The sequence below is a fragment of the Balearica regulorum genome, chromosome 11 (genome assembly GCF_011004875.1).
Source record: "Balearica regulorum gibbericeps isolate bBalReg1 chromosome 11, bBalReg1.pri, whole genome shotgun sequence".
NCBI lineage: Eukaryota > Metazoa > Chordata > Aves > Gruiformes > Gruidae > Balearica > Balearica regulorum.
This window is the reverse complement of record NC_046194.1, coordinates 24,356,542-24,383,955: the sequence shown is the minus strand read 5'-3', so window position 1 is coordinate 24,383,955 and position 27,414 is coordinate 24,356,542. Positions and strand designations below refer to the sequence as shown.

At 50.7% G+C, this 27,414-nt stretch overlaps 1 protein-coding gene across 5 annotated transcripts; it reads right to left on the bottom strand.

Annotated features, from left to right (window-relative positions):
* Positions 1–144: 144 nt before the first annotated feature.
* On the bottom strand, positions 145–27,361 carry HDAC8 (histone deacetylase 8). Of its 5 annotated transcripts, none has more exons than XM_075763867.1 (11): positions 27,259–27,361; positions 26,639–26,691; positions 25,101–25,231; positions 23,202–23,343; positions 16,958–17,109; positions 15,875–15,952; positions 15,351–15,459; positions 7,992–8,164; positions 6,227–6,321; positions 5,376–5,481; positions 145–689 (listed from the first exon to the last, which is right to left on the bottom strand). In XM_075763867.1, the coding sequence occupies exons 1-11, from the start codon at positions 27,298–27,300 to the stop codon at positions 667–669; spliced, it is 1,104 nt and encodes a 367-aa protein (XP_075619982.1). In that variant the 5' UTR covers positions 27,301–27,361; the 3' UTR covers positions 145–666. The 5 variants fall into 5 exon arrangements, with proteins under 5 accessions (XP_075619982.1, XP_075619983.1, XP_075619985.1 ...); XM_075763868.1 differs by having other exon boundaries at positions 16,997–17,109; XM_075763870.1 differs by lacking the exon at positions 27,259–27,361 and having other exon boundaries at positions 23,243–23,343.
* Positions 27,362–27,414: the final 53 nt, after the last annotated feature.

Below are 27,414 nucleotides of genomic sequence, written 5' to 3'. Positions count from 1 at the left end.
GATGGGGCTGGAAGGGACAGTACAAATGCAACTGCTGATCTTTGCTTTCCAGCACAGGCTGGACCTCCGCCGAACATGTGAAGTGCTGTGGAAAAGAGCACTGGCAAGGCAGGGTGGGCGCAGAAAGAAAGGAAAGGGCTGGAGGAGGATTTCAAATACTTTATTTAAAAAAAAAAAACCCCAGTTAAAACCACAATGGCCGTGCCTTTCTGTGGGTAAGAGGCACGACCCGGGCCCTGGCTGGCCCTTGGCACCACTCCCCGAGTGGGCAGCTCAGAGGCCATGCTCCTGCCAGGAAGGCGATGCGGCACTGGGCTCCAGCTGGGGAGAGTTCACAGCTCCGAGCGGTACCTCTCTTAAAAAACGTTCAAAACCAGTTGTGAGAATAAACTCTGTGGTGTTAAAAAAAGGAAAGAGAAAGGAGAAAGGGAGGGTCTGCCAGCACTGGAACGCTGTGGCTGGAGGGCCCACACTCTTGCCTGAGAAGAGCCACAGTGCTCATGGCGCGCAGCAGCTTTTCTTCTTTGAAAGAGAAAAAAATCAACCAACCAACAGTAATTTCTTCCAAATTTTCCCCGCAGCCACAAATTTCACCGGCTGCTCACATAAACACACCGTCTTCCACGCGGGAAATGCTCTTGCAGAAACCTGAGTCTTCCTTCTCCGCTAAACAACATGCTTCAGATTCCCTGCAAATAAAAGGAGGCAGAAAAGGATATTCCCACTGGTATTTCAGCCTGATGGAGTGGCCTAGCCAGGGGCAGGGGTGCCAGCCCTACACCTGACAGACTGGGCAGCGACACAGGAATCTCTGCCCCAGCGCAGACCCCGGTCCCTGCTGACCCCTCGCTCCCTTTGCAGAGGCTGTTGCCCTCCGCCGAGCCGGACCTGGGGAACTACCAAAGGGAGACCCTGCCAGTACGAGCTTCTCCTGCAGGCTGATTGCTGATTTGGGGTTCTGCTGCTGTCAGTCCGTGACCGTTTCACTGCCGAGGGAGACAGACCCTCTTTGCCTCGCTCGCTCCTGCTGCCTCCAGCACTGCCACTGCAAACGCAATGGAAAACTCCCTGCAGGGAAAACCAGTCCTGGAAAGCACTAGGCTCTTGGATCAGCCTCTCCATTGTGGCTGGGGAGGGAGGAATGGGGTTTCTCCGCTCTCTCCTGTGCCACAGGCATGAGTTTTCCTCTCAGTGGGTGGCACAACAGAGGGAATCCTGCCATCCAGCACCTGAGCTTCCTGCTCTGTTTCAGCCACATGTGATGCTGGCTGGAAAGCCTTTGGGTGCTCACCCACAGGTCTGGATACGCACGGGAGGCATCCTGGCCACTCCAGGAGAAAATGCAACGTGGCCTGGGACTAGTCAAGCACTGAGCACGGGGCTGCCCAAGCTTGGGGTCTCAGACCGCCTCCCGATCAGCTGAGCAGCTTGTCTGGGGCACGGACTGTGCTCATGCCAGCTGGTCTCCAAGCTCACATTGGGCTCCTTTGAGAGGTACTATCCCGGAAGACAAAGAAAGATGTCTGGGATCCTCCTCTACAAATCCATGGCTACTGAATCCATTTTTTTTTCCACAAGCACAGAAGCCTTCCTAAGCACAAAACACACGTTCCCATCAGATCCAGCGCTTGCACTGGCCGTGGCATTGCAGCTCCTACAGGAAGGCGCTCAGTTCCCAGGGGCAATGGCTGTGATCTGAGCTGGAAGTGCCACTCGAGGGTGCCGAGACGCTGTCCAGGGAGCGCACAGCCTGCAGTGCCTTAGTCCCTCTCCTCTCCCTGCTCCCATTGCTCGGGGGCTCTGGTCCTTCTCTTATGTCTGATGTTGAAGAAGGGACGCTGAGGAGGGTGTGAATTTCTAAGCCTTCCTGGTCCTGAGACAGTCTGATACACAAATTGGAAATTCAGAAAAAAATTCTCTGCCAAACCACAGATTAGTTTGTCCATGGGAATAGAAGGGGTAATTAAATTTAAATTGTGGCCTTCCACCCATCCCCTACACTCACCCCAGTGCTAATTAGAGACCCTGGCCTTAGCAACTGAATGGTTGTTTCATACATTAAGTCACCAAAAGAGTTTATAAATAGGACCTGGTTGTTCAGTCACTAGTGGGATTATGCTAATTTCAAGTCACAGCAAAGGCTGTTTCCAACCTAAAAGGTGATTTCATCAGCATTCTGGTTTACCAACTACTTAATAAGTCCTCATGACTTCAAGTGTTATTTTATTCTAATTTCAGGCTAAGCGTATTCCCCCAGAACAGCAGGTCCCACTGGTCCCTTCTTAACAAGGTAACAGAAGCATAACCCAAGCCACTACCAGGCATGTTGTGGCCATCCATCCATCCATCCATCCATTTGTCAGGAAGATTTCAATAAAAACTGACTTTAATTTAGGCTGTCTGTGAGATAAGGTTTAAAAAGTCTGGGCATATGGCTCCTATTAAACTGGTCCATTCACAAGGATTCATCTTGTGCAGTGTCATACTTGTCCTACAGGCCAGAAGAAGCTGACCAGAACAGTCCATCTCGCCCAAGACGCACTCGCTGCCTGCTGCTTTCCCACGAGTCTTCCAGATGTGGCCAGGGAGACGGTGGGGGCCTCCCAGCTTGTGCTTGCTCTCACCTGACATCCTTCCTGTAAGAGCCTGCCTTCCTCAGCAGGCTTCACAAGCTGGTGCTGACAGAAGGGATGGACAGGAGCGCCACGGCAGCCTGAAGCCCCCTTCCTTCACCTGCACTGTCTCCAAGGAGATGCAGTTCCAAAGCACTGACCACGAGCCATGAACTGAGGTCCCAGAGCACCAAGCCATTCCTCATTTTGAGTGCTGCATGGTGGAACAGGACTGAGGAGACGATCATGTGCTTCTCAAGCTTCTGTAATGAACCAGACCCTCGGCACTCCTTGTGCCCCGTGCAATGGATTTCCAGAACAGTGGCTGTCCACAGCTGCTCTGCTGAGTTGGCAGCAATATCCTCTTGACTTTGCAGAAGCCCCTTTCTCACAAAATGCTTTCAGTCCTACCAAGACAGTGGATGCTGCAATCTCTTCTCAATGCCCAGTGCAGATGTGTGCCCACTGCTTTGTACCAACGGGTGTTCGCCAGGCATTGCTGTCACGGCAAGCTGTGATCTCTCTGTGAGATGCTGAAAATCGGTCCCTCTGTAAAGATTCAGCTGACTTTAACAGAATTTTTAATCCTCTGCTCTTTGCTTCCTTTTTCCCAATCAGTGGATGTGAAAGTCTCGGTGGCACACGGACTTGATACATTTCTAACTTGGCCTAAGGAGTCTCAGTTCTTGGTGCGGTGCTGTTATAAGCTAGGTTCTCTGGCACTTAAAAGAATAATGGGATAGAAACTCCTATTTTTCTCATAAAAGGAGCTGAGAACTCTTTCTCATTTCAACTTTGGGAACTGCAGCAAGCTCTGAGGGTTTATAAAACTGCTGCTGGGCCCAGTTAATCCCAGATGAAGATGTTCTGCTTGTAGAGATGGAGCAGACTAAGGCCCTTCAGCTTGGAAAAGAGATGGTGGCAGAAGTGCAACACGGGTCTGTGAAATCACAGGCTGGTATTGGGAAGGTGAATAGGAACTAGTTAGTGAATAGGAACTAGTTACTTGCTGCTTCTCATTTATAGGAACAAGATGGCACTCAGTGAAATTACCCAACACCAAGTTTTACACAAAAGAAAGCACTTTTCCACACACCAACCATGACACTCACTGCTGTGGACACCCAAAGTCTAAACAAGTCTGGAAAAGGAAGAGAGGAATTAACAGAGGACAGGTTCGTTGGTCGATCTCTAATGTGCATCCAGCAACAATGCCTGGCTTGGGAAGCCCCGAAACCACCAAATCCAAGAAGCTGGGTAAAGATACCAGGAAAAGGATATATAAAACTAACTGCCATGCTTCTCTTAGGAATGCAGATTTACAGATACACTTACAGATTTACAGATATACTTACTGAGCCTACTTTTCCATAGCGAGCTACATACCCTTGTGGCTTTAGTAACTACCCTTGTGTTCAGTGACATTTTTATTAAACATCAAGAAGTTAACACAAGAAGAACGGGTTCTTCAGATACATGAGCGTAAGCAGAAGCCCAGGGAGGACAGAGGCCCATTGCTAACGAGGGCAGGGAAACAAATTACTAATAATGCTGACAAGACAGAGGTTCTCAACACCTTCTCTACCTCTGTCTTTACCAGCTTAGCTGGACCCCAGATCACAGGAACAGGTACCTACGACAATGCATGTGTCCACCCACCAGCAGGGGTGGGTGGTCTGTGACCTCTTGCAAAGGTTCAACCCACATAAATCTACATTAAGAGAAGTGTCTGATGTTGTGGCAAGGCTACTGTCTATAATATTTGAAAAGTTGTGGTGATCAGAGGATATCCCTGATTACTGGAAGAGGGCAACTGTCACACTCATCTACAAGGAAGGCCTAAAAGACGACCCAGGAAACTACAGGCCTGTTAGTCTTACTTCAATCCCTGGGAAAGTCATGGAACGAGTCCTCCTAGAAACTGTTACAAACCAAATGAAGCACCTGACTAGGAAAAGCCAACATAGATTTACCAAGACATCTACTCAGTGTTTGTCAGCCGCACCTGGCGTACCGTGTCCAGCTCTGGTCCCCACAAATCAAAAAAGACTGGAGAGGGTCCCAAGGAGGGTCACGAAGATGATCGAAAGGCTGGAGAACCTGTGCTATGAGGAAAGGCTGATGGAGTTGGGTCTCTTCTCCCTGGAGAAGAGAAGGCTTGGGGGACCTCATCACAGTATTCTGGTACTTGAACGGCAGCTACAGAGAGGACACAGGCTCTCTCTTCACAAGGAGCCACATGGAGAGGACAAGGGGCAATGGGTATGAGTTGTACCAAGAGAGATTTCACCTCATTTTGAGTAAGAAAGTTTTTTACAGTGAGAACAATCAATCACACTACCACCAAGGACATGGTAGAGTCCCCATTGCTGGAGGTTTTCAAAATATGACTGGACAGGATGCTAGATAATCTCATCTAGGCTTTCTTTCCCACAAAAGGTTGCACCAGATCATCCCTGAAGTCCCTTACAATCTGGGCTGTTCTATGATTCTAATAAGGACGAGGTCCCGGGCTCCTCTGTCCAGCCAGAGGAAAGGTGATGGCAACTTTTGCTAACAGGGACACACAGCTCTGAGCTGATGTGCCGCTAACACTGAGAATCCCAAATGAAGCAGAAGACAGACAATGTTGTACACGATGAGCGGTCAAGTGAACGTGGTTCATCTTTCTAGTCAGTGAGAAAGACTCCAACGAGCTTTCCTGAAATCCTCTCTAAAAAGACCTGTAAGCCTAAAGCAGGAGTGTTGGCTTGGACAACTCACCTTTGATAGAGTTAAGAATTTCTTGAATTCTCTGTGGCTCATTGCGGTCTGGTCTGCAGCTCGGTGTGATCTCCAGCACGTAATCAGGACCATACTCTGTGAAGAACTGCAGGGAAGAGGAGAGGAGAGTCAGCAGAGAGGTCTCCGGCTAGCTGAGCCTGGAGGGAGGACTCCCCATGGTACTTGTTTGTAAAAAGGCAAAACCACAATTCTCTGTAGTCGCTGTAGGCTTGAACTGCTTTGCACGTGCAGGTTTGTTTCTGTAGGGTCAGTAACACTGATCTGTGGTTTGAGACATATTATGAACCTATAGTTATTCCACCCAAATTCAGTCTAGATTACGTCCCTCCAACCAGCTGTCCAGCCCCGCTCAAGACTTTAAAAGTGCCAGCACTGGAATTGAAATAGCTCATAGGTGATCACGAACAGCACCTGGCCCCATGGCCCGCTGCAAGACTGCTGGTCAGAAAAGCTTCAGAGTTGCACCTGGTACTTTCTGTAAGTCGATGAAAGCAGGGCTAAAATGTAAAGCCTTGAGAAAGGCCTGGCTCTTTCCTGGCAAAAGAACGTGCACATCCTAAAGAGTTCTTTGAGCAAACAGGTGACTCCCCCTTCCCATCCTCTCTGTAATTATCTGAGACTGGAGGTTATTGGCGCCTCGAGATCCCTTGCAAAAAGATGCGGAGAGCCTTGGGTTTTGGGAACAAGCACCCACTATGCTTCTAGGACAGTGCGTTATTGTTACAGGAGTGTTTCAACAAAACAGTATTGAGCGGCAAGGATGCCGTTTGGATTAGGTAGAACGACTCAGCTCTCACGCAAGGAGAAGGGAGGGTTTGTCAAAGCTTTACCTCGTGATCAGGGATCTCAGAGGACAGCGTTCTTCCAAGGATGACCCCAGTCAAGTATGTCCAGCAGCGAGCTGTGTTGGCAAGGTTGTAGCCTCCTGTCTCCAGCAAGAATTGTGATTTTGGAGAGGGAAGAGTGGGGAAAGGGAAGAAAGAGGGAGAGATTTTAGTGCAAGGAACAAGTCGCAGAGACAGCATGCGCAGTTTACACGAATTCAGCTTATTTAATCCACTCAAGTTGTGCCCAAAAATGGCATTTTGCACCTGCTGGCTACACAAGGCCAGGTCCGAATGACACTGTATGCAAGGGCAGACCTCCCAAACTGAACCCCAGTTACACTCAGTGCGGCACAGGCCAGGCTTCTTCAGCCACCATCTCAGACCTAGCACGAGCCCCCAGCCCCATGTGCTGGGCTCTGTCCTGGCAGCAAGGAGGGGCATTCACAGGTAACAGGGAGAGAAGTGCAAGGGCAGCAGTGGAGATGGGGGATTCCTGCTTTTTAATGCTAGCCTTTGACTCGTAAAGCATAATACGCATGCCCAGGCATTCGCTGGTGAGCTGTTCAGCACTGTCACCTTTGAGAGGACAAATATGAAGCTCAGTAGTACAACTTGTGACTGCTTTACAAGTAAATGAGGTTTCACAGTCAGTATGGTAAGGGTTCCTCTGTGGTAACTGGTACGTGAGCCCACAAGGAGAAACCTTAGCTGAAAGCAATCCTGCAAGAGACTCAATTTTTTTCCAGCAAAGACAACTAAGAGAGAAAAACACTTTGAAAAGAGAGGGAGACCGTATTTTTCAATGTTCCCTTCTGTTTGGGTTGTTTTATTTGGGGTTTTCTGTTTTTTTCTTTTTTTTTCAAGTATTGACTCCTCCCCAGTCCACAAGCTGGTGGGACTTTGACGACTTTCACTTTGGTGCTTTCACGGATGACAAATAGTTGTCTCTCATTTTTTGACAAAAGTTTTGGGGTTTCTTTTTGCCCGAAAGGTGCCATCCCCAGCACACCCACAGACATGCCACAGCAGGATTGAACACTCATAACCTTTCCAAAACAAACTGCATTAGGCACATCAAATTTTAGGCTTAACATGCTATACCTGATCTCCCCCATCTTAAAAAGGACAACAGCTAGAGCTGATAAGGCTCCAGACACAGAGCTGGGGGTCTCTCTTGGGCACACAGTGGCTTTTGTTGTTCTGAAATGCTCTTTTGCATAAAGCCTGTCCTGGGCTTTTCCCACTGGACAAGCAGCGGTTATGTGGCATGGCAGAGCTAAGTCAACCTTATCTTTCGCTGGGTATCAGAGCCCTGCTGTACCGTGCAGCCAACCGGTTCTTCTCCCAAGCACCTGCTTGAATCCAAACAAAATCATTCATTGCCAGATGCCCGAGGTAGGTTTTGGAACACAGGCCTCACTTTTAAAAAGAACCGCTGAAGGGCTGATCACCAGAGATGGAAATCAGAAGTGCCATTGAGAAGCCAGGGTCAGTTCATTAGGGTTAACAGCCTCTGCTCTTCTCCCAAGGAGCCAAGCAGCCTTTAACTCAAGATCTTAGGGTCAGGATTGAGACTTGCACCCGTCATTATCAAGGATTTTAGATCTGTGTGAAAACAGCACCATGCCACAGAGTGCCCTCGTGATGCTGCGCAGCAGCCACACTGCTAAAATCCAGTCAGTGCTAAGCTCAAGGGCACACACTTGAGGAAGGGGCACAGGAGGACAAACCCATTTACTTTTGAACGGCAGGACGTGTGTGCACTCACCTCCTCCCAGGATGAGAGTTGCTAGCTGCCACTGCAGGACGTATTTCAGGCACTTGCCGACTCCCTCGGGCGTCATGTTGAAAGAGCACATGGGATCTCCGGCAATGGTGTCTGCCCCCAGCTGCAGCACAACCGCGTCTGGGTTGAACGCGGCATACACCTCCTTCAGCACGCTGTGGAGAGGAGAAGCGGTGGGGATTACCGCAAACGTGGCTCATAGGGATGCTGGTGCATGGTCCTGGTCCCTCAGATCCACCAATGCCTCTCAATGTTTCTGCATTCTCTGCTCCCACCCCCTCGCACCAGCCATGCCCTCCCTGCTCCCAGTTAGCCTTCTGCCTCCACTACTGTCCTGCGGCAAGTTTAGCTCTCAAGCGCTCATCACAGGGCTGATGAAGGCAAAAGCATCACTTACAATATGAGGGAGAGGGATCTAGTCCTGACCAGGTTAGTGGCAGCAACAAACCACACGTTTACATTGGTCGCCCTGAGCGGAAGGGCTGCAACCCATATCCAGGGGCTCTTCTCCCCTGCAAAAGTCACAGTGAAGAGCAGGGTCTGGTGAAACAACAATCCTAAACTCTCAGACACCTCTCACCAGTACAGGATAGGATGAAGACAGGAAGGCTCTGTCCTGGTCCTCACTCTCTTCTCTCCCATACGGCTCTTGAGGCAGAAATACATTTCCTCCGGCTCAAGTGGGTGCTGAGGTGCACCAGGGCCAGTGCCCTGGAGATAGTTTATTAGAAGTATTCTCTCTTGCAGAAGGCAGTTGAGCATGTCAGACATTTGGCTTTGCTCTAGGAGATTTTTAGTTTTACCAGCACCACAAAGGGAATAATCCTGTTCCCAGCACTGTGCTCCAAAGCCCAAAATACAAGGCAAATAATGGAGAAACACATATTCGTTTCACAACAATGTTTTTATTTTGCTAAAGTAGAAACAGATGTGATCCCTGAAATAAACGCTCTTGCCTTGGTTAAGAGAACCTAAGCATCGCCAGTTCTTATTTGATATGCAATTACAAACCACTGTGGTGCCAAACGAGAGAGCTGCTCCCCCATGACAAAGACCTGGCATCTACCAGCACTCACCCCAAAAACTTAGCCCGTCACTGCACCCAGCCGAGGAACCACACTGAGTCGGTGCGGTCTGCCAAGGCAGATGCCTGCAGGGCTGAGGCCATGAGCTCTACAAGCACCACAAATTCACTACTGATATGCAGGCACCACTGGGGAAAAAACTCGACTGGTGATGAGAAAAAACTCTGGGGAAAAAACACACCCCCACACCCTCACAATCCCCCCATCCCCCCTCATCCCTACCACGCCCCCCCCCCCCCGAAAACAAATAAGTGAGCCTGGGAGAAAACGGGATTTCCATTCAGCATGCATATTCACCCCGCGTATGGCAGCACAGCCTGAACATGCCATGATCCTGGCTCCAGCACCTCGGATATCCGGCAGGGCCAGCTAGCCGACAGCTACTCACACCACTCATGTTTTGACAGCTACCAGGCCACGTTGTCCACGCAGTCCCACCAAGCTAAGCAAACTGAGGCAGATGGTGAAAATCACAGGAAAGAGCCGCCAAATCGGCATACGCCTCCTTCTTGAAGTGGACCCAAAGTCAGACTCTCTTCTGCAGATGTCAAGGATGGGATGGATGAGAGGGGCTTCAGCCTCTGCCCAAGGCCCTCATTGTACTACCCTTCCCTGGAGTAAGGAGGACTGAACCAGCTTTCTTCAAACACTGTAGTGCTTCTTGACACTGTCTGCTGCTGGTGAGGGCTTTCATTGTCTGCAGACCTCTGCAAGCACATCTAGCTCCTGTGAGCTGTCTCTGGGTCACTCTTCCCCCATCTCCCTCAGACAAGCTTCTCCACTTTTGCTAGACAGGCAGCTGACGCTGGCCAGTTCAAACGGCTTACTTTTTCCCTAGAAAGCTTTACATTCCTCATGGATCCACCAGAAATGGGCAGATGCAGGTGAAATAACACAGACAAAAGAAGGCTTACCTCTCACTAGCAAAGACTGGCGGTCCCCTGCCCCCTCACCGATCTCACTGTGCAAGGACAGCTACTTCCACCAAAATGCAATCACTATGGCCAAACTGACCACACAGCAGCAGATAGTCCCTCCCACCCAGGCTTCCCAGCCCCTTCCTTTTGCTTACGATGAAGCTGCTCTGATCCCACAGTATGCAGTTTCACAGAGCTGAACTAGCACAAAGTTGCTTAGCAGGGTTAGTTTTCTGCTAGGTTAACTCCCTGAACTGGTTCACGGCAAGGAAAAAGAGAGGAAAGGAGTCGACGGCCAAGGATAAAGCAGTGGGAACAGGACTCTTCCCCCCTTCTGGCAGCATCCCTCAGGGAGACAAGCTCAGTCACACCATCAGAGCTCCAAGCCTGTCTGGAAACTGCCGATATGCCTCCCTGCAACGGCAGACTACTCCCAGCTAGAAAACTGACTTTGCATCAAGATGGATCATGAGCACGGCAAAGATCTCTCACCGCCCCACAGCTGCGGGCACAGGAACCTCTGACCTGTTACAGCTGGCCCCAGCGGGATGGTGCCCCCATCGCAGCAGCCAGGGCACGGCACCGCCAGCGAGGACCACGCTGTCTGGGCTGTGCGCTCATCTGGCACATGTGCAAGGAGGATGTTCTGCCCCCTTTCTGTTCCTGAACTAACAAGTTCAGGGAAGTCTCATAAGCAAATGTAGGGCGATAAAGACAAGGTGACCCCAGGGGTTCCTTGTTGGCCCTGGAAGAGCGGTGCACCGTAGCAGGGCTGCACTGCCTGCCCTTGCAGCGGAGATGAACAGATGTTGCCAGTTTTCAGACTTCTCCAAGCTCTTTCTTTCAGCAGTACCCAATTCCCTGTGTCCCCCCCTGCCCCCAAAGGAAGCAGCTGACAGAGAAGTCTCCTTTTGTTACCCTGGAGAGGTCAGAGGAACAGCTGAAAGTTAGCGGCTCACAGGGAGGATGGAAGAGAACAGGCTTCTACAACTGCTCAAGCAAACTCAGAATAGGAGTCAAAATTTCACAGCGCAAGTAAGATTGCCACTGGAAGAGGACCAGCACCGTGCGACGTTTCCTCCCGTTGGTGTTGGGAGATGGCCAGAAGCACAGGAAGGAGGTCCCCAAATTGGTGGCCTTTCCTTTACCTGGATACACAAGCAAGGCTGTGACTTACACCTCCAACCTCCAAAAAGCCGCATCCCATACCCACCAAGCAATCAAGTTACATCCGCTGTCACCTTAGGAGCAACATAAGGGCCTGCCTGCTCCTCCTTATGCCCACGCTGCAGGCAGACAAGACCCACAGCTGCCCAGAGCCCTGCTGCTCTCAGAGCTAGCAAACGCTCCCCACGCCAGCTCGCCTCATGGCTCCCATGGGTCTGCTGCCCCGATGCTCACTGCCCCACTCTGTACACATCCCGGCAAGACCCACGATATGCCAAGGTGACAGCTGCACCAGCAAACACCACAAACCCTATCCGTAAGCTAAAGAAAGCAGTCAGACTTATTCTGTCAACTAGAAAGTAGGTTTGAACTGGGGGTCGTTCCCAAACGCAGCGCGCACATAGTGCCTGCCAGCACAGGCACTCAGAAAGCTCCGTGATCCACGGGGTTAAATTGGGCCTTTTCCCCAGGTTAAAACTTGGGACCTTTCAAAAGAAAGCAGGGGTCTGGAATTTCAGCCCAAGTTTCAAAATTTCATCCCAAACCACGAAAAACTCAGAACATGAAATTTCTGCAAAGTTTGTGGGACTACAAATGTATTTTAAAGTTTCAGACTCTGGAAGAACATTTAGGATTTCTGCTCTGCGGCCAGTGAAAAGCAACCAATGAAGTCCAGATGGTGCGCTAGGTCCCTTGTGCTCACCGCCTGCCCCACACTGTATTCTACCCTTACAGCAACAGGAAGACCAACCCCTTCCAAGCAGCTCCCAAACCCAGCAATCAATCACGTCCCTAATCTCCAGAGCCTCCCAACACCACAGTCACTCTGGGGTCTGTACTGTTCAGTGACTACGCCAGAGGACCAGATTCAGAACTGGCCTCATATTACTGCAGGCCACGTGGTGCTTTTCACGCCATGTGCACCCAACACCTTGAGGGAGCAGGCACCCTCTCCCCAGGGGTCTCCTTTTATACCTGCACGACATGAAAAAGCCCTGCTAGACACTGACAGTCATGCAGGAATTGCTTTTGATCGTGCACTTCATTTTTTGACCTCATTTCCCCCCACCGCTGTCTGCTTTAGACTGTCACTCTATCGGGAAAAGGCCACTTGCCTCTCTGTTGGCCTCCTCCCCAACACTGAAACAGGGGGAAGGATATGTCAGTAGATACCCTCAATCCATTGCAGCTAGGAACAGGCACAACTGGATGCACTGTGAAAGCAACACTGCAGCCTCCCAAGAAACAGCGGTCTCTGCTTTTAGTCTTATTCTTGCAAGTGGGAAACTTCTGCTTCAAAAAAAAAACCCAGAAGAGTCTACTCTGGGTTTTCCCATCAGGGGCTTGTCAAAGGGCTTCATAAGAGGCACCAAAAGACAGACAGCTGACCATCAGGAGGCTGAAACTGGATCTACAGAGAGCCATGCTGCCACCTGGAGCACTGTAGGTGCCCACGTATTGACAGAGGTTGAAAGCCCTCACTTAGAAGGATTTAAAAAAAAAAAGTATTATTTTTCATCTTGCCAAAAGCCTGCAGAATAGGAAAAAGCAGATCAGAGAAGCGGGAACTGGCCTTGCTGCTCCTATATTGTGCCCTGAGAACAATCAACCTTGCTCTGTCCGTGCCACTGCGGGCAGCACAATGAGAACCCAGCCCATGGTCCTACCACCGGGCAGTGGCAGCTGAGTCCAAAGGAACAGAGACCGCTAGCTGCTGGGATGCAACATATCCACTACAGTCATCCTCTTTTCCTTTACTAAGACACTGTAAATAGAGAAATAGGATTTCCTTCTAGACAGCAGGCAAGCCTTTGGTGCCACAAAAGTCCTGCATGCTTTCCCTGTAAGTAACCCATGTTACTTACCGGTGTTGCCACCAACATAATGGACACACCGCAACTTCCGCTCGAGCAGATCTTTGTCACACAGTCCAGCCCGCACTGGCTAAAGCAGAATTTTGCTAGATTCATGCCTACACACCGCTAACACAGCTCCCCTGCATCACATATAACAACAAGTCAAACAGTATTCGGATTTTGGGGTGGGGTTTTTGGTTTTATTATTTTTACATTCTGGACAATACTAGAGGACAAATAGCTGATTCTTTATCTGTTTCAGCTATAATTAATTGTGAGTTTATCAAGCAACCTACTACAGCCATTTAAATTAAGTCAGATTTCTCTTTGTCTTTGGAGCAAAAATAATGCTTTTGAATGTCTCTGGATTATTTCTAAATTTAGTTTTCTGCACTTGCAATGTTTCTCACATATTGCATTTTTTAAGTCTTCAAAAGCTTAATATTCAAACTCCAGGCAAAGTTAATGACATCTTTTCAGAATCAACGTCATTCATTAATCTGGGTGATTTTGAAAGGCGATCAAGCAAATCAGCTATTCTGAATGCTGACAATTAGCCAAACAACTTTCTCTTTTGATGGAGAGACTACGTTAGCAGGTAGGCTCCCAGAGGGCTCCTAGTGGGAACAAGCCTTGGACACATCTCTGCACAAGCAGAGCATACCACAGAAACTCAGCATCCAGCCCTGGTGCTGTCACTCTCATGGCAGCTCTGAAACGTTTCATTCCTGCCTGGCTTTGTCTTCAAAACTTTAAAGGCCTTAGACTTTCCAGAAAACAAATAAATAAAGTCACACGTTGGCCCCCTTTATTAGTAACAATGTACTTTAATTGGAGCCAGTGTCATTCAGCTTCCAGAAACAATAGGCAATTATCCGTGTGCCACACAGCCTCTAAAGAAGGTTAGGAGTTCATCTAGCAGAACAAAAGCAATCAAACACAAGCACTCTAATTTACAGAGAGGCAAGTTCAAAGTGCACATGCTCTGAGACACCAAGAGCAAACTCCCTCCCCATTTATTTATATCGCTATGCTGCAGCAGATCAGCCTTCACCGAGACCGGGGAGGCAGCTGTTGCCGGCACCGAGGGAGGCAGGACTATTTTGCACATCATCTGCCTGGCTTTTTACTCCAGGAACTCGTGATCTGGCGGCGCCTCGGCAAGGAGCAGAGGGCTGCCAAGGAGCAGGTCTCCTCTCACCCACAAGGGACACAGGAGAAGAATACGAGGAAATGCTCTGCGCGGGGTGTAGTCACCCTGCAGAAACCCGTGTCAGAGGGAGTCACGTGCTCCAACCCCACCACGGGTTTGGGAGCCACAAGCAATCATGCTCAGACATCAGCTGGATGAGACACCCACAGTCATGCACATGGCTGTCTGCCGGCCAGGCCAGAACTTTTCCTCTTTGCCCATGAGATCTCAACATTTCTTTGTAGATGCTTTGGTTATATGCAGCTTGGAACCTATGGTAGGTTTTGATGTCCTTCAACTGGGAACGCATGCAACGGGCTACTCCTGACTGGGCTTCTAACCCATACTCAGCACCTAAAGCTGCCCTGCCTGTTGGAAACAAACACCCAGCAGGGAAGAGGGCTGCTCCACCACCAGCAGTGACCAGCACCAACAAGCTAGCAGGAGGCACGGCCACAGCATGACTGCCCTAATGGGCTACAAGTCCAGAGAGCTTTCAGCCCTCAGCTGTTAGAGCTGAGAGGTGGATGTGCTACCGTGTCCTGCAGCCCTGCACTGAGGCTCCTCTCCCCCTTTTCAGAACAGGCCCCACAGCCCAGTTTTGACATGGGCAATGGCTTGTGAAGTCCATCGCCGATTGAGTGATAGAGGGCCCTGCTGGGAGGCAGCTTAATCACTGGCAGACGTTCAGCCTTCAGCCTCTCATTATTCCAGCACAGACAAAAAGTGCTTGGAGAACACTTTTAGCTCAGCCACAAGGATATCTGCCACAGATGGTCAGGGTTCAGAGCATTTGTTTGAAGAAAAAACATCCAGCCCTAACTCCACAGCTAAAAAGTACTTGTACCTTCTCAGTCTCTCCTTAAACACACATGGCTAACCTGTGGCAAAGAGACCCACCAGCCACCCACAAATGCCTCTGTATATTCAGTTTGCCTATGGATTTGGACAAGACCTCTGAGATCTCTTAAGATCTGTGTTTGTTGTAATAAAAAACTGTAACAGGGGAAGGGGCAAGCCTTAAGGAAGGGCTGTAATTAAAAATAGTAAACAAACAAAATCTATGCAGTCTCTGTTCTCTATAATGCCATCTCAGTAAACTGTATCAGAGCAAGAGGGCTTACGTTTCACAGATCTGGTAATATTTCTCGTCCTGAATGCCATCTTGAATAGGCACATTCACACTGTAATAGCGACCTTTCCCCAGGCCAACATCTGTCACATCACCGGTGCCTGAAAAACAGACACACCCCACAGTCAATTACGAGGGAAAGGGGATCAGCAGCAAGAGAAACGTGGGGATGTCTCATAAGAGAGCAGAGAGCCAGGACCTTTGGCATGCTTATGGAGAAGTCCACTTGCCACCACCAATAAAGGAGGGGTTGGACAGACCTGGTTCTCGCCCTCTGCCCAATTCTGTCGTGCAGCTTTCAAGGGCTGCAGGTGGCCACGCAGCAGCGGCTCTGCCCAGAGCTTAGCCACAGCCAGAAAGGGGGAAATGCCAATCATGTAGTTCCCCCTCTTTCCTTCTCCTGGGTCAAGAGAACAGCAGGGAGACACCTTTGCTGGACAGAAGGGATGGGACTTGACTTTGCTGGGGCCTCGTCAGTGATGCGTGAACCAAATTAGCACAAACCTCGCAACTTGCCTGGGAAAAATCCCGGTGAAAACTTGTGCAGAGAAACAGTCATGACTTTCGAGGTGAAACTAAAGGCATCTTCAACTCCTATCAGAAAAGGGAAGAGAAAAAAGCTTTCATGCATCACTCACATAAATGACAGAGTCTAAAAACATAAATGAACCACTCGATAAACACAGGGCAGCAAGCAGAGCAGGAATGGAATGAACGAAGCAGAAAACCAGATGTGGCTCAATAAATCCATCTTTAATCAACAGAGACACAAATTCAACTGCAGCAAAGATGACAACTGAAATTAATTTGGCAGGTCTCATGCTAATCAGTACTGAATGGACATCAATACCTCAGGTCAGTGCCCATGTTAGCAGCACTCGCCTGCACTGCTTGGCCTGCAAGGCTGGGGAAGGGAGCTGGGCAGGGATACCTCGGCCAGAGCTTGCCTCTGATTAGAACCAGAATTACAGGGCTCTCTCGCTTTTTCTCAGCGCTGCCGCGGTTCAACACACCTTTTCCTTAAAGACTTATTAAAATAGTGGGGGTGGGGAGGGAATAAGAAGTAACAGGGAACTTAACAGAAACCAAATGTGGGTGGAAAACAGAGCAAAATGAAACACACCACAAAATTTAGGAGAGCAGGAAGTGTTAAATGGTGTTGAAATAACATCCCTGAAGGAGAAAACAGTTTAAGCAAGGCCAGCTCTGGCTTTTGCTTTATAACATCAAGCCTTCTTTTAAAAGCACCGTTTACTACTGACTACTTCCTTCTTGCACTGGTGGCATTAAATAATTAAACACTGTCAGCAGCCGTTCTGCCGGGATGGGAGACAAGGGATTGGGGGAAGTCCTTGATGGAGAGCCACTGGCAGAGGGGATTACTGGAATGGGAACATGCTGTTTGTTGCTTTACGTACAAGACCGCTGCCCAGGCTCTCAAGAGAGGTCTGATGAGCAGCACTGGGCAAATCCATAAAGCAGGACAAGGCAGAAATGGATTGAGGGAGCTTAACTGCACTGAAAGGAGGCAAAGCCGTGGCTGTTGCACCAGGTAAAGCCCTACTGCCCTGACAGGTCTTCACTTCTCCCATTCCTCACCCTCTGTCTGTGCTGTCTGCAGCCTGTGTTGGGCCTTACCATCCCCATGATGCAAATCCAAATCGATATAAAGGACTCGGTCAAATTTCTGGCGCAGACGCAGGATCCCCAAGACAGCATCGTTCAGGTAACAGAAGCCAGAAGCTTCATCTCTGTGAAAACAATGTCCATGAGGTTGAACATCACCAAGGCAATCGCCACTGATCTCGGCGTTGTCACTTTTACTTTGCCAGTCTCCGTCTTGCAAGGGCACAGAGGAAGATGAAGAGCCCGGTCGATGCTCGGCAGCAACCAAGGGATGGGTCAGGAGCAGCTCAAAGAATGGCTGGGAAGCACAGATAACCTGACTGCTTGTGCCAATCGCTTCTCAACCCTGGGCTTGCGGGCAGCTAGTAAAGCATCAGCTGGGTCTGCTGCAGAGAGGCCCTGACCTGTGGGGTCTTGGTAGGGTACCTCTGCCCATTTCACTGTTGTACAAATAAAACATTGGCTTTCTGCACCTGAGATATTTTTAAAATGTTCAGAGCCGGCTTGACTCAAACCCTCTCTCTGCTGTACCTCTCCCTCTGAGGCAAGAGGACAGGCCCCTACATAGTCCTGCTCGGCCATTTTCCTGCAAGTGCTGGACAGGCATAGGCAGGCAACCACTCCATCCTTGCTGTCCAGGTCACAACTCCCAGGAAAGTCCTGGTAGTGAAAGGCAGGTCCAAGGCAGTTGCAACACTCTGCTGCTCTGTTCCAAAGTCTCGAGGTATGAAGGTTAATCTCCTTCCCAAAGTAACACTCTCCCTTCCTCCCCAGGAAAATGCAAACAGGATGCCCCACATGCAGTCCCTCACAATACAGCTCCTGGTCTCAGCCAGAAGAGAACCCCAGCAGCTAAACAGAGCACAGATCATAGAATCATAGACTCATTAAGGTTGGAAAAGACCTCTAAGATCATCAAGTCCAACCGTCAACCCAACACCACCATGCCTACTAAACCATGTCCTGAAGTGCCACATCTACACGGTTTTTGAACACCTCCAGGAATGGTGACTCCAACCACCTCTCTGGGCAGCTCGTTCCAATGCTTGACCACTCTTTCAGCGAAGAAATTTTTCCTAATATCCAATCTAAACCTCCCCTGACACAACTTGAGGCCATTTCCTCTTGTCCTTTCGCTAGTTACTTGGGAGAAGAGACCAACACCCACCTCACTACAACCTCCTTTCAGGTAATTGTAGAGAGTGATGAGGTCTCCCTTCAGCCTCCTCTTCTCCAGACTAATCAACCCCAGTTCCCTCAGCTGCTCCTTGTAAGACTTGTTCTCCAGACCCTTCACCAGCTTCGTTGCCCTCCTCTGGACAGGGTCTAGCTCAATGTCCCTCTTGTATTTAGGGGCCCAAAACTGAACACAGTATTAGAGGTGCGGCCTCACCAGAGCCGAATAAAGGGGCACTATCACTTCCCTACTCCTGCTGGCCACACCATTCCTGATACAAGCCAGGATGCTGTTGGCCTTCCTGGCCACCTGGGCACACTGTTGGCTCACGTTCAGCCAGCTGTCAACCAGCACCCCCAGGTCCTTTTCTGCTGGGCAGCTTTCCAGCCACTCTGCCCAAGCCTGTAGCGTTGCCTGGGGTTGGTGTGACCCAAGGGCAGGACCTGGCACTGAGCCTTGTTAAACCTCATACAGTTGGCCTTGGCCCATCGACCCAGCCTGTCCAGATCCCTCTGCAGAGCCTTCCTACCCTCGAGCAGATCGACACTCCCACCCAGTTTGGTGTCCATCTGCAAATTTACTGAGGGCGCACTCAATCCCCTCATCCAGATCATTGATACAGATATTAAACAAGACTGGCCCCAAGACTGGGCGCTGGGGAACACCGCTTGTGACCGGCCGCCAACTGGATTTAACTCTGTTCACCACAACTCTCTGAGCTCGGCCATCCAGACAGTTTTTTACCCTGCGAAGAGTACAAGGGATGTTGCACAGAAAGATTTATCCCTGACATACGTCAGGGTGCAGCTTCCATATTGCTGGCATCAAAAGAACAAGAAAATTTCCTAATGCCTACTCCAGACTTGCTTCAAAGTCAAGTCCCTATCACCACATGGACTAGCCCATATGCACTCTTAGGTCAGCCCTGGATAGCTAATTTAAAACAAAGCTTTATACTTTGCAACAGGACGTCAAACCCCCTCTTCCCCAGCCTCAAACAACTCCAGGATCCAAGATGTGCGTCTTGGAAATGCTTCTTGACTTTCAGCCACAGTACTCGTCTCGTTTCCCCCGACAGCTCCCTGCTCGGCAAAACAGCTGGAAATGGCAAGGAGCAAGCATGGGGTAGCACAATTGCACTGCTCTCACTCCCTGGAAATGTAACGGAGCACAGATGCTTCCCAGTGACTCTGCTCATTTACAGTGATGCTGAGAACTGGGATGTTAGCAGGTGTCATGGAAATCTTCCTTAACTGTGATTACACATTGTACTCCTCCTCTCCTTCCCAGCCCCGCAAGGAAGCAAAGTGAACTAGTCATGTCTCGGGCACTCCCTCCATGCTGTAACGCATGATCTCTTTCAAACTCGAGGCCAAGCAGAGCTGGACACCAGCTCAGAGAGAGGCTGACCAGCATCAGAGGTGCAGCTCGGGGCCAGCACTTGGGATTTCCCACCCCACAGATCCACACAGCAGAGCTCGGACGGTCACTGCCGGAAGGGAGGGCAGGGCTGGGTCAACAAAAAGCACCGACTCAGCATCTCTGCCCCAAACACATACCAGTGAACTGGGAGCTTCAAAGCCCCAGATGACAGTGGTTACCATTCCTACCTTTGTGACTTTGGAAAATGACTAAGCCACCAGACAGCAGGTCTTTTTTTGAGAAAAGGACATGTATTCTGCTAGGACACAGGCCCTAGGACCAGGCACCTGCAGTTGGGCGTCAGTCTAGGGTGTCACCTACCACAGCTGCTGCCTACCCTGCAGCATCCCATGCCACCTCACTGGGGTGACCAAAAAGGCTCCTTTGGGATCAGTTAAGTATTAAATGCCTTTTTTAAACAGACTGTTTGCTTCTCAGAACAGTGCTAATAGCACAGCAGTGGCAGCAACACTGCTAAGATTTCTTCTATCACAGGGATTTTATAAACCGTGCAATCAAGACAAAAGAGAACAGAAGATTTTTAAAAAGCCATCCCTACCGCAAAGAGCAAGAGGGCTCAGCCAAGCTAAACTCTCTCCTTTCTCAGTAAGCCATAGCTGAACCCATATTCATCAAAGTCCTGACCAGGAAACGGGTCCTGATTGCCATCGTGGAGTTTGCACCGTTACACCGCCAGAGTTTCTCTGCCAGGTCAGAAAAGTCACTGGAGCAAGACAAGAAACTTACACGCTCATCTACAAGTTGTTAGGGTTAGACACGTGGTTCATGCTAATTTTGGGGGCTCCCCAGGGAAACAGAAAGGTACTGCAAAGGTCAGTTAGCTGGGGACAAGGAAGGATGCTGTCTTGTCTGCATTTGCAGACAGGCCTCATGTTTTGGGAGATGGAGGACATTAGATGGGCTAATATTCAAGGGTCACCTCCTCCAAGCTCAGGAGTGAAGCATCCCAACAAAGAGGAAGTCAGGCAAAAACACCAAGAGGCCTGCATGAATGAACAAGGAGCTCCTGGGCAAAGTCAAACTAAAAAAAGGAAGCCTACAGAGGGTGGAAGCAAGGGCAGGTAGCCTGGGAGGAGTACAGAGAAACTGTCCGAATAGCCAGGGATCAGGTTAGGAAAGCCAAAGCCCTGATAGAATTAAATCTGGCCAGGGATGTTAAGGACAACAAGAAAAGCTTCTACAGGTATGTTAGTGATAAAAGGAGGACGAGGGAAAATGTGGGTCCCCTCCGGAATGAAACAGGCGACCTGGTTACCCAGGATATGGAGAAGGCTGAGGTACTCAACAACTTCTTTGCCTCAGTCTTCACTGGCAAGTGCTTGAGTCACACTGCCCAGGTCACAGAAGGCAAAGGCAGAATGCAGAACCACCCACTGTAGGAGAAGATCAGGTTTGAGAATATCTAAGGAACCTGAAGGTGCACAAGTCCATGGGACCTGATGAGATGCATCTGCGGATGAAGTGGCCGGGCCACTCTGCATCATATTTGAGAAGTCCTGGCAGTCCGGCGAAGTTCCCACCGACTGGAACAGGGGGAACATAACCCCCATTTTTAAGAAGGGAAAAAAGGAAGACCCAGGGAACTACAGGCCGGTCAGTCTCACCTCCATGCCTGGCAAGATCATGGAGCAGACCCTCCTGGAGACTACGCTCAGGCACATGGAAAATAAGGAGGTGATTGGTAACAGCCAACACGGCTTCACTACGGGCAAATCGTGCCTGACAAATCTGGTGGCCTTCTATCATGGGGTTACAGCGTTGGTGGACAAGGGAAGAGGAACTGACATCATCTACCTGGACTTGTGCAAGGCATTTGACACTGTCCCGCACGACATCCTTGTATCTAAACTGGAGAGACATGGATTTGACGGATGGACCACTCGGTGGATAAGGAATTGGCTGGATGGTCGCACTCAAAGAGTTGTGGTCAACGGCTCGATGTCCAAGTAAAGAACGGTGACAAGTGGCGTTCCTCAGGGGTTGGTACTGGGACCGGCACTGTTCAACATCTTTGTCAGCAACATGGACAACGGAATTGAGCGCACCCTCAGCAAGTTTGCCGACGACACCAAGCTGTGTGGTGTGGTCGACACGCTGGAGGGAAGGGATGCCATCCAGAGGGACCTTGACAGGCTGGAGAGGTGGGCCCCTGCAAACCTCATGAAGTTCAACAAGGCCAAGTGCAAAGTCCTGCACATGGGTCAGCGCAATCCCAAGCACGACTATAGGCTGGGTGGGGAAGGGATTGAAAGCAGCCCTGAGGAGAAAGGACTTGGGGGTATTGATTGATGAGAAGCTCAACATGAGCCAGCAGTGTGCGCTTGCAGCCCAGAAAGCCAACCCTGTCCTGGGCTGTATCAAGAGGTGCGACCAGCAGGTCGAGGGAGGTGATCCTGCCCCTCTACTCTGCTCTGGTGAGACCCCACCTGCAGTACTGCATCCAGCTCTGGGGGCCCCAGTACAGGAGAGACATGGAGCTGTTGGAGAGAGTCCAGAGGAGGGCCACGAAGCTGATCAGAGGGCTGGAGCACCTCTGCTATGAGGACAGGCTGGGAGAGTTGGGACTGTTCAGCCTGGAGAAAAGGCGGCTCCGGAGAGATCTAACTGCAGCTTACCAGTCCCTGAAGGGGCCTACAGGAAAGATGGTGAGGGACTGTTTATCAGGGAGTGTAGTGACAGGACAAGGGGTAATGGGTTTAAGCTGAAGGAGGGTCGATTTAGATTAGATATTAGAAAGAAATTCTTTATTGTTAGAGTGGTGAGGCACTGGCACAGGTTGTCCAGAGAGGTTGTGGAGGCCCCATCCCTGGAAGTGTTTAAGACCAGGTTGGATGAGGCTTTGGGCAACCTGGGCTAGTGGAGGGTGTCCCTGCCTGTGACAGGGCAGTTGGAACTAGATGATCTTTGAGGTCCCTTCCAACTCAACCCATTCTACGATTCTATGATTCTAAATTAAAATAAAACATACACCCATGGAGAACAGGAAAGCAATGGAAACAAATTATTTTACCATTACAGAATCACAGGACTCAGAGAAAAAAATTTTACTTCCTCTCCTGTTGTTCTGGAAGATCATTATTGACATTACAGATCAGAACAAACAGCCACCCACACAGCATGGGGAAAACCAGGGGTCAGTCCTGCACTGTTTCAAATCTCTTATTTAAGAAACCAAAAAAGTCACACAAAACAAATTGGACAACGTGTCGCCACGTTCCCATGTTCCCATTCTCTTTCAAGTTGGGAGCAACTGCAATTGTTTGCCTCTCCACAGCCCTTCTCTATAGACTTTGCAAAATCAATTCTCACTTGAACTCCCAGAGATAACCAAGTATCAATGGATGGTGGGACAGCTCCAGACCTGCACTTCAGTCCATGATAGCACCAAGACTGGGCAGTAACCAGCCTACTCTCAGGCCTTTGCCCTACTCTCTGCTTCTTTCCTATCTATCTCCTGCCTTCCCTCACCCCTCTCACACCTTGCTCTCTCTTCCAGCTGGATCGCTGCACCCTGAGGGTTCGCAGGGAAGCTGGGAGCTAGGAGGCAGGGTTCAGACACCAGGTGAGAAAACACAAGGGAAGAGATTGTTTTCTTACTTCTTTGCATGATGCCACCCTCCAGGCCAGTTAATTGCTACCTTGCACTTGCCGTCCAACAAGCACTGGGCTGCGGTGATGGTGGCTCCTCCCACAGCTGCTGCATACTCAAAGATCCCTTCGGTAGCTGGACAGTCGTAACCTGCAGGTAAGAGTCCACATGTCAGGCGCAACAGGCCTTTTTGTCTGGAGGAAGCACATTATTTTTGTTCTGAGCTATCTCTCTCTAATCACAGATATCCACCTGCAGCCCGCAGAGGACCCCAGGCCAGAGCACCCAGAGGTGGCTGTGACCCCGTGGGAAGCCTGCGCTGGAGCAGGCTCCTGGCAGGACCTGTGGACCTGTGGAGAAAGGAGCCCATGCTGGAGCAGGTTTGCTGGCAGGACTTGTGACCCCGTGGGGGACCCACACTGGAGCAGTCTGTTCCTGAAGGACTGCACCCCATGGAAGGGATGCGAAGAAATTCATGAAGAACCGCAGCCCGTGGGAAGGACTCACATTGGAGAAGTTCACGGAGGACTGTCTCCCGTGGGAGGGACCCCAGGCTGGAGCAGTGGAAGAGTGTGAGAAGGAAGGAACAGCAAAGTGTTATGAACTGACCACAACCCTGACTCCCCATCCCCTTGCACCACTCAGGGGGGAGGGAGGTAGAAGAGCTGGGAGCGAAGTTGAGTCTGGCAAGAAGAGTGGATGAGGGGAAAGGTGATTTTAGTTTTGCTTTCAATTCTCACTATCCTACTCTGTTATTAATTGGCAATAAATTGAATTAATTTCCCTAAGTTGAGTCTGTTTTGCTCATCACGGTAACTGGTAAGTGATGTCCCTGTCGTTATCTTGACCCACAATCTTTTCCATCGTATTTTCTCCACTACCTTATCGAGGAGGGGGAGAGAGAGAGCATCTTGGTGGGCACCTGGCAGCCAGGCAAGGTTAACCCACCACAAAAATCAACAATCAAAATGTTTCCTTGCACTCAGATCATTCACAGATGGGTCTTGAACCAACTTCTGATCTGCGTGCTTGGGCCAGCCCAACCCACGGGTCCCTGATACCAATCTTGCAAAAACACTCTCAATTCTCTGGCTACTTGACCAGGAAAGCCCTGACACAGTCGCTGTTGTTTATCGCCCCTAAAAATCAGACATCCACAAAGGAGTCAGGCCTAGGTACATTGCAGGTCTACAGCTAGAACATGATCTTCAGACTCTCTGGAGCCGTTCCCCAGCCAGGCATGACCCCAGGGCTGCTCCTCTGCCTGTACACATATCAGTTTCAGAAATGTAAAGGGCAGATCTAGGGGAGAATCACGAGATCGGTGCAGAATCTGCCCCAATGCCAGGTCATTCCTCTGTTCCTGAGACTAAGACAGTACCCACAGCCTGCTTTAACTACTGTGTTGCTCAGGCTGTCTTAAGCCCAGGCAGGCAAGAGCCTTCTGCTCAAGATGTAAGCACAGTCACCAGCCAAACGGCAGCCGCTCTGGTCCCTGGCTGGAGTTTCAGGCCATTGTTCATGAGTGCCCTCTACCACAGGCAGGCCTGAAGCAGCCAGTCTCAGCTCTGTTCCAAGGGCAGCATGTCAGGACCTTCTCTCTGGGCTGAGATCCTCGAAGTAGCAGCAAAAGGCACTGGCTCCCAGTACCAGCAAAAGGCACTGGCTCCCAGTACGCAAGGGACAGGCTGAAGGGCACAGAGCAGCAGCGTGATGCTGACAGTACCCTCTGCTGGCAACAGTGAAAACGTCAGCCTTACAGGGTTCAGCAACACCCCATCAAAGGGTGCTTCCCTCCACAAACAGCCCAGCAGCCCACCTGAGCTCACCCCCCTGTCTAACCTCAGCTCCAGCAAAAAGCATCCTGACCTGATACTCAATCTCTTGCTGAAGATACGCGTCCTTACCCAGTCCATACTCCACGGACTCCGGATGGTCATCATCCCCCTCCTCACTGACCTTCTGCAGGTGCTGCAGGTAGGCGTCTGTGTGGAAGCTTGCCATCTCCTCCATGGAGGCCACTTTTGGCTTGACTATCCTAGGCAGAGAGGAGGAAGGGAGCACATCAGGACAAGAGGCTCCAGGGTTCGGCTGGAACGCCCAGCTGTAACGTCCTCACACTAGGAGCCTTCTTTTGGCAGTTACTATTGAAACAGCAAACAAATCCCCCTCCTCCTCTCGCACCGGACTGTCGCTTTCAGTGAGAAAGCTGCTCAGCTGAGCTGGAGTAGGCCTTTCCCCCAGCTTGGCCCTGTCTGCAGTGCCCACCCCAACGAGGAAAACCTGCAGGTGCTGCTGTGTTAACCTTTCCACTTCCATATTTTTTCCATCTTCCGTGCATTCTCCCAGTTTGAGCTATCCCCAGCAGATCCAACATTCTGGTTAAACACAGAGGAAATAACAGAGTGAAACGTCCAGGCCCAGCCCAGGGCTATGGCAGGACACCAGCCTGCTGGGTCAAGAGCTGAGCAGCACCTCTTTACCTGTTCTTAACTCTGCTTGCATCCAAAGCAGAGACCGTCTCTGTCCTCAGCAACTCGCGCATCACCTTTCCTGGGTTTCAGCACTTTGCAATCTGCCTAAATAAATCTTCCGACGTGTTGAAGCCCTCTCCAAACCTCAGACTCTGGGGGGTGCATTCAGGCAACGCAGAACAGGTCTATTGCTACTGGAAGAATGCAAGAAGCTCCCAGCTCCAAGCTAGCCCAGGTCCCAGCACCTCTCACCCCATGCCAGGGCAAACGGCCCTTTGGCTCTGCCTCTGTAATCACACCTGCAGCCACTTCCCAAGAACACTCTACCAAAATGACCAGAAAGAAAAAAAAAAAAAACTTTAGGAAAAAGTCCCAGTAGGACTTTCTGACCTTACTGAACTGCAGCATGGGGATTTTTTTAAGGTTTTATGAGATGCTACATAAGAGAGGCTGAGCTAAGCCTGTTTTTTTTCTTCATATCCCTCAGTGTCAAGAGCCTAATGGGGCAGGAGGGTTTCACTCTTCCGCCTCAGAGCTCATCTTGTTGCCTCTCCTGAACAGCACCAAGACCTCGCAAAAAGTCTCCCAAATCAGTCAAAACAACATGGTCCCTCTCAGCATCAGCACCGGCCAGTGATCCGGAGCAGTGCAACAAGGATGGTTTCTATGCCATCGCTTCTGCTCAGAGTCACGAGAGCAGCAGGTGACAGCATGCTCTACAGAGAAAGCACAAGGCAATTTGTGGTCCATCAGACTAGGAAGGGTAACCATAAATTACACCTGCCCTAATGATCATAATCCTGTGCATTTAGAAAACAAGCAGACTTTCCTTAGATCCTAGAAATACACACTGCGTGAAGCTCTTCTAATCATGCTGTCAGCGGGGACAGTATAAGACCTGCGGTTACTCATATCTTCCAAACCTTAGCAGAGAAGAAAATATTCTCTTCACAGAAAATGGGAGCACTTACTTCACCTGGTCAAGTAAGGAATACGCTTCTATCAACGAATGTACCATACTGGCCTAAAAAAAGAAGAATACCATGAGAGCGGCTCTAGCGTAGGCGACAGAAGCATAGCAACTCGCAGCGGTGTAATTATGACTTCTCCAGCAGCACAGCTAAACCAGCACCAGCCCGAGCAGGGTCCCCTGACAGGGCATCCCCCACGGCGGGCGTGCAGCGCAGCAGGGTGCGTGTGCGGGGACTTCCCGGTGTGTCAGGAAAAGGCACGGCTGCCCAACGGGAGGGAGCGCCAAGGGAAGCGCCGCTTCCGTGCCCCAGCCCCCTGCTCACGCCCTGCCAGAGCCGCTGTAACGGGGAGAGACAGCGCACCCCCCCCCCCGCTGCCCTCTCCCCAAGCTCCCCGCGCCTCTCCCGCTGTCCCAGGTGCCGGCAGCCTCCCCAAAGCCCCCGGACTTCCCGATAGCCTCCCCGGGGCCCCCCTCCGACCCCAGGCCTCGCCACTGCACTCCCACCGCCCCCGCGCCGGGGTCCCACAGGGCCCGTTAACCCCCCGCCCCGCCAGCCCCCCGGCGCTCGACCCGCCTTGGGCACTATTTGCAGAGGGGAGTCGCAGAGGGGCCACGTACTCCGGGCTGTACACGTAGAACCGGCGGCAGCGCGGCCGCCATCAGAGCCGCCACGCCGGGAAGCCCGGCACTGCCGCCCGCCCGCGGCACGCCGGGACGGGCACTACCCCTCCGGGACAGAGTTCCGGGCCCCGCGCACGCCGGGAGCTGTAGTCC

Coding starts and splice junctions, on each gene's coding strand:
- HDAC8 (XM_075763867.1), bottom strand. CDS start 27,300: ATGGCGGCCGCGCTGCCGCCGGTTCTACGTGTACAGCCCGGA. Junction 15,460..15,874: donor TTCACCGGGATTTTTCCCAG/GCAAGTTGCGAG, acceptor TCTGTTTTTCAG/GCACCGGTGATGTGACAGAT. Junction 6,322..7,991: donor AACTCTCATCCTGGGAGGAG/GTGAGTGCACAC, acceptor TGCTGGAGACAG/GAGGCTACAACCTTGCCAAC.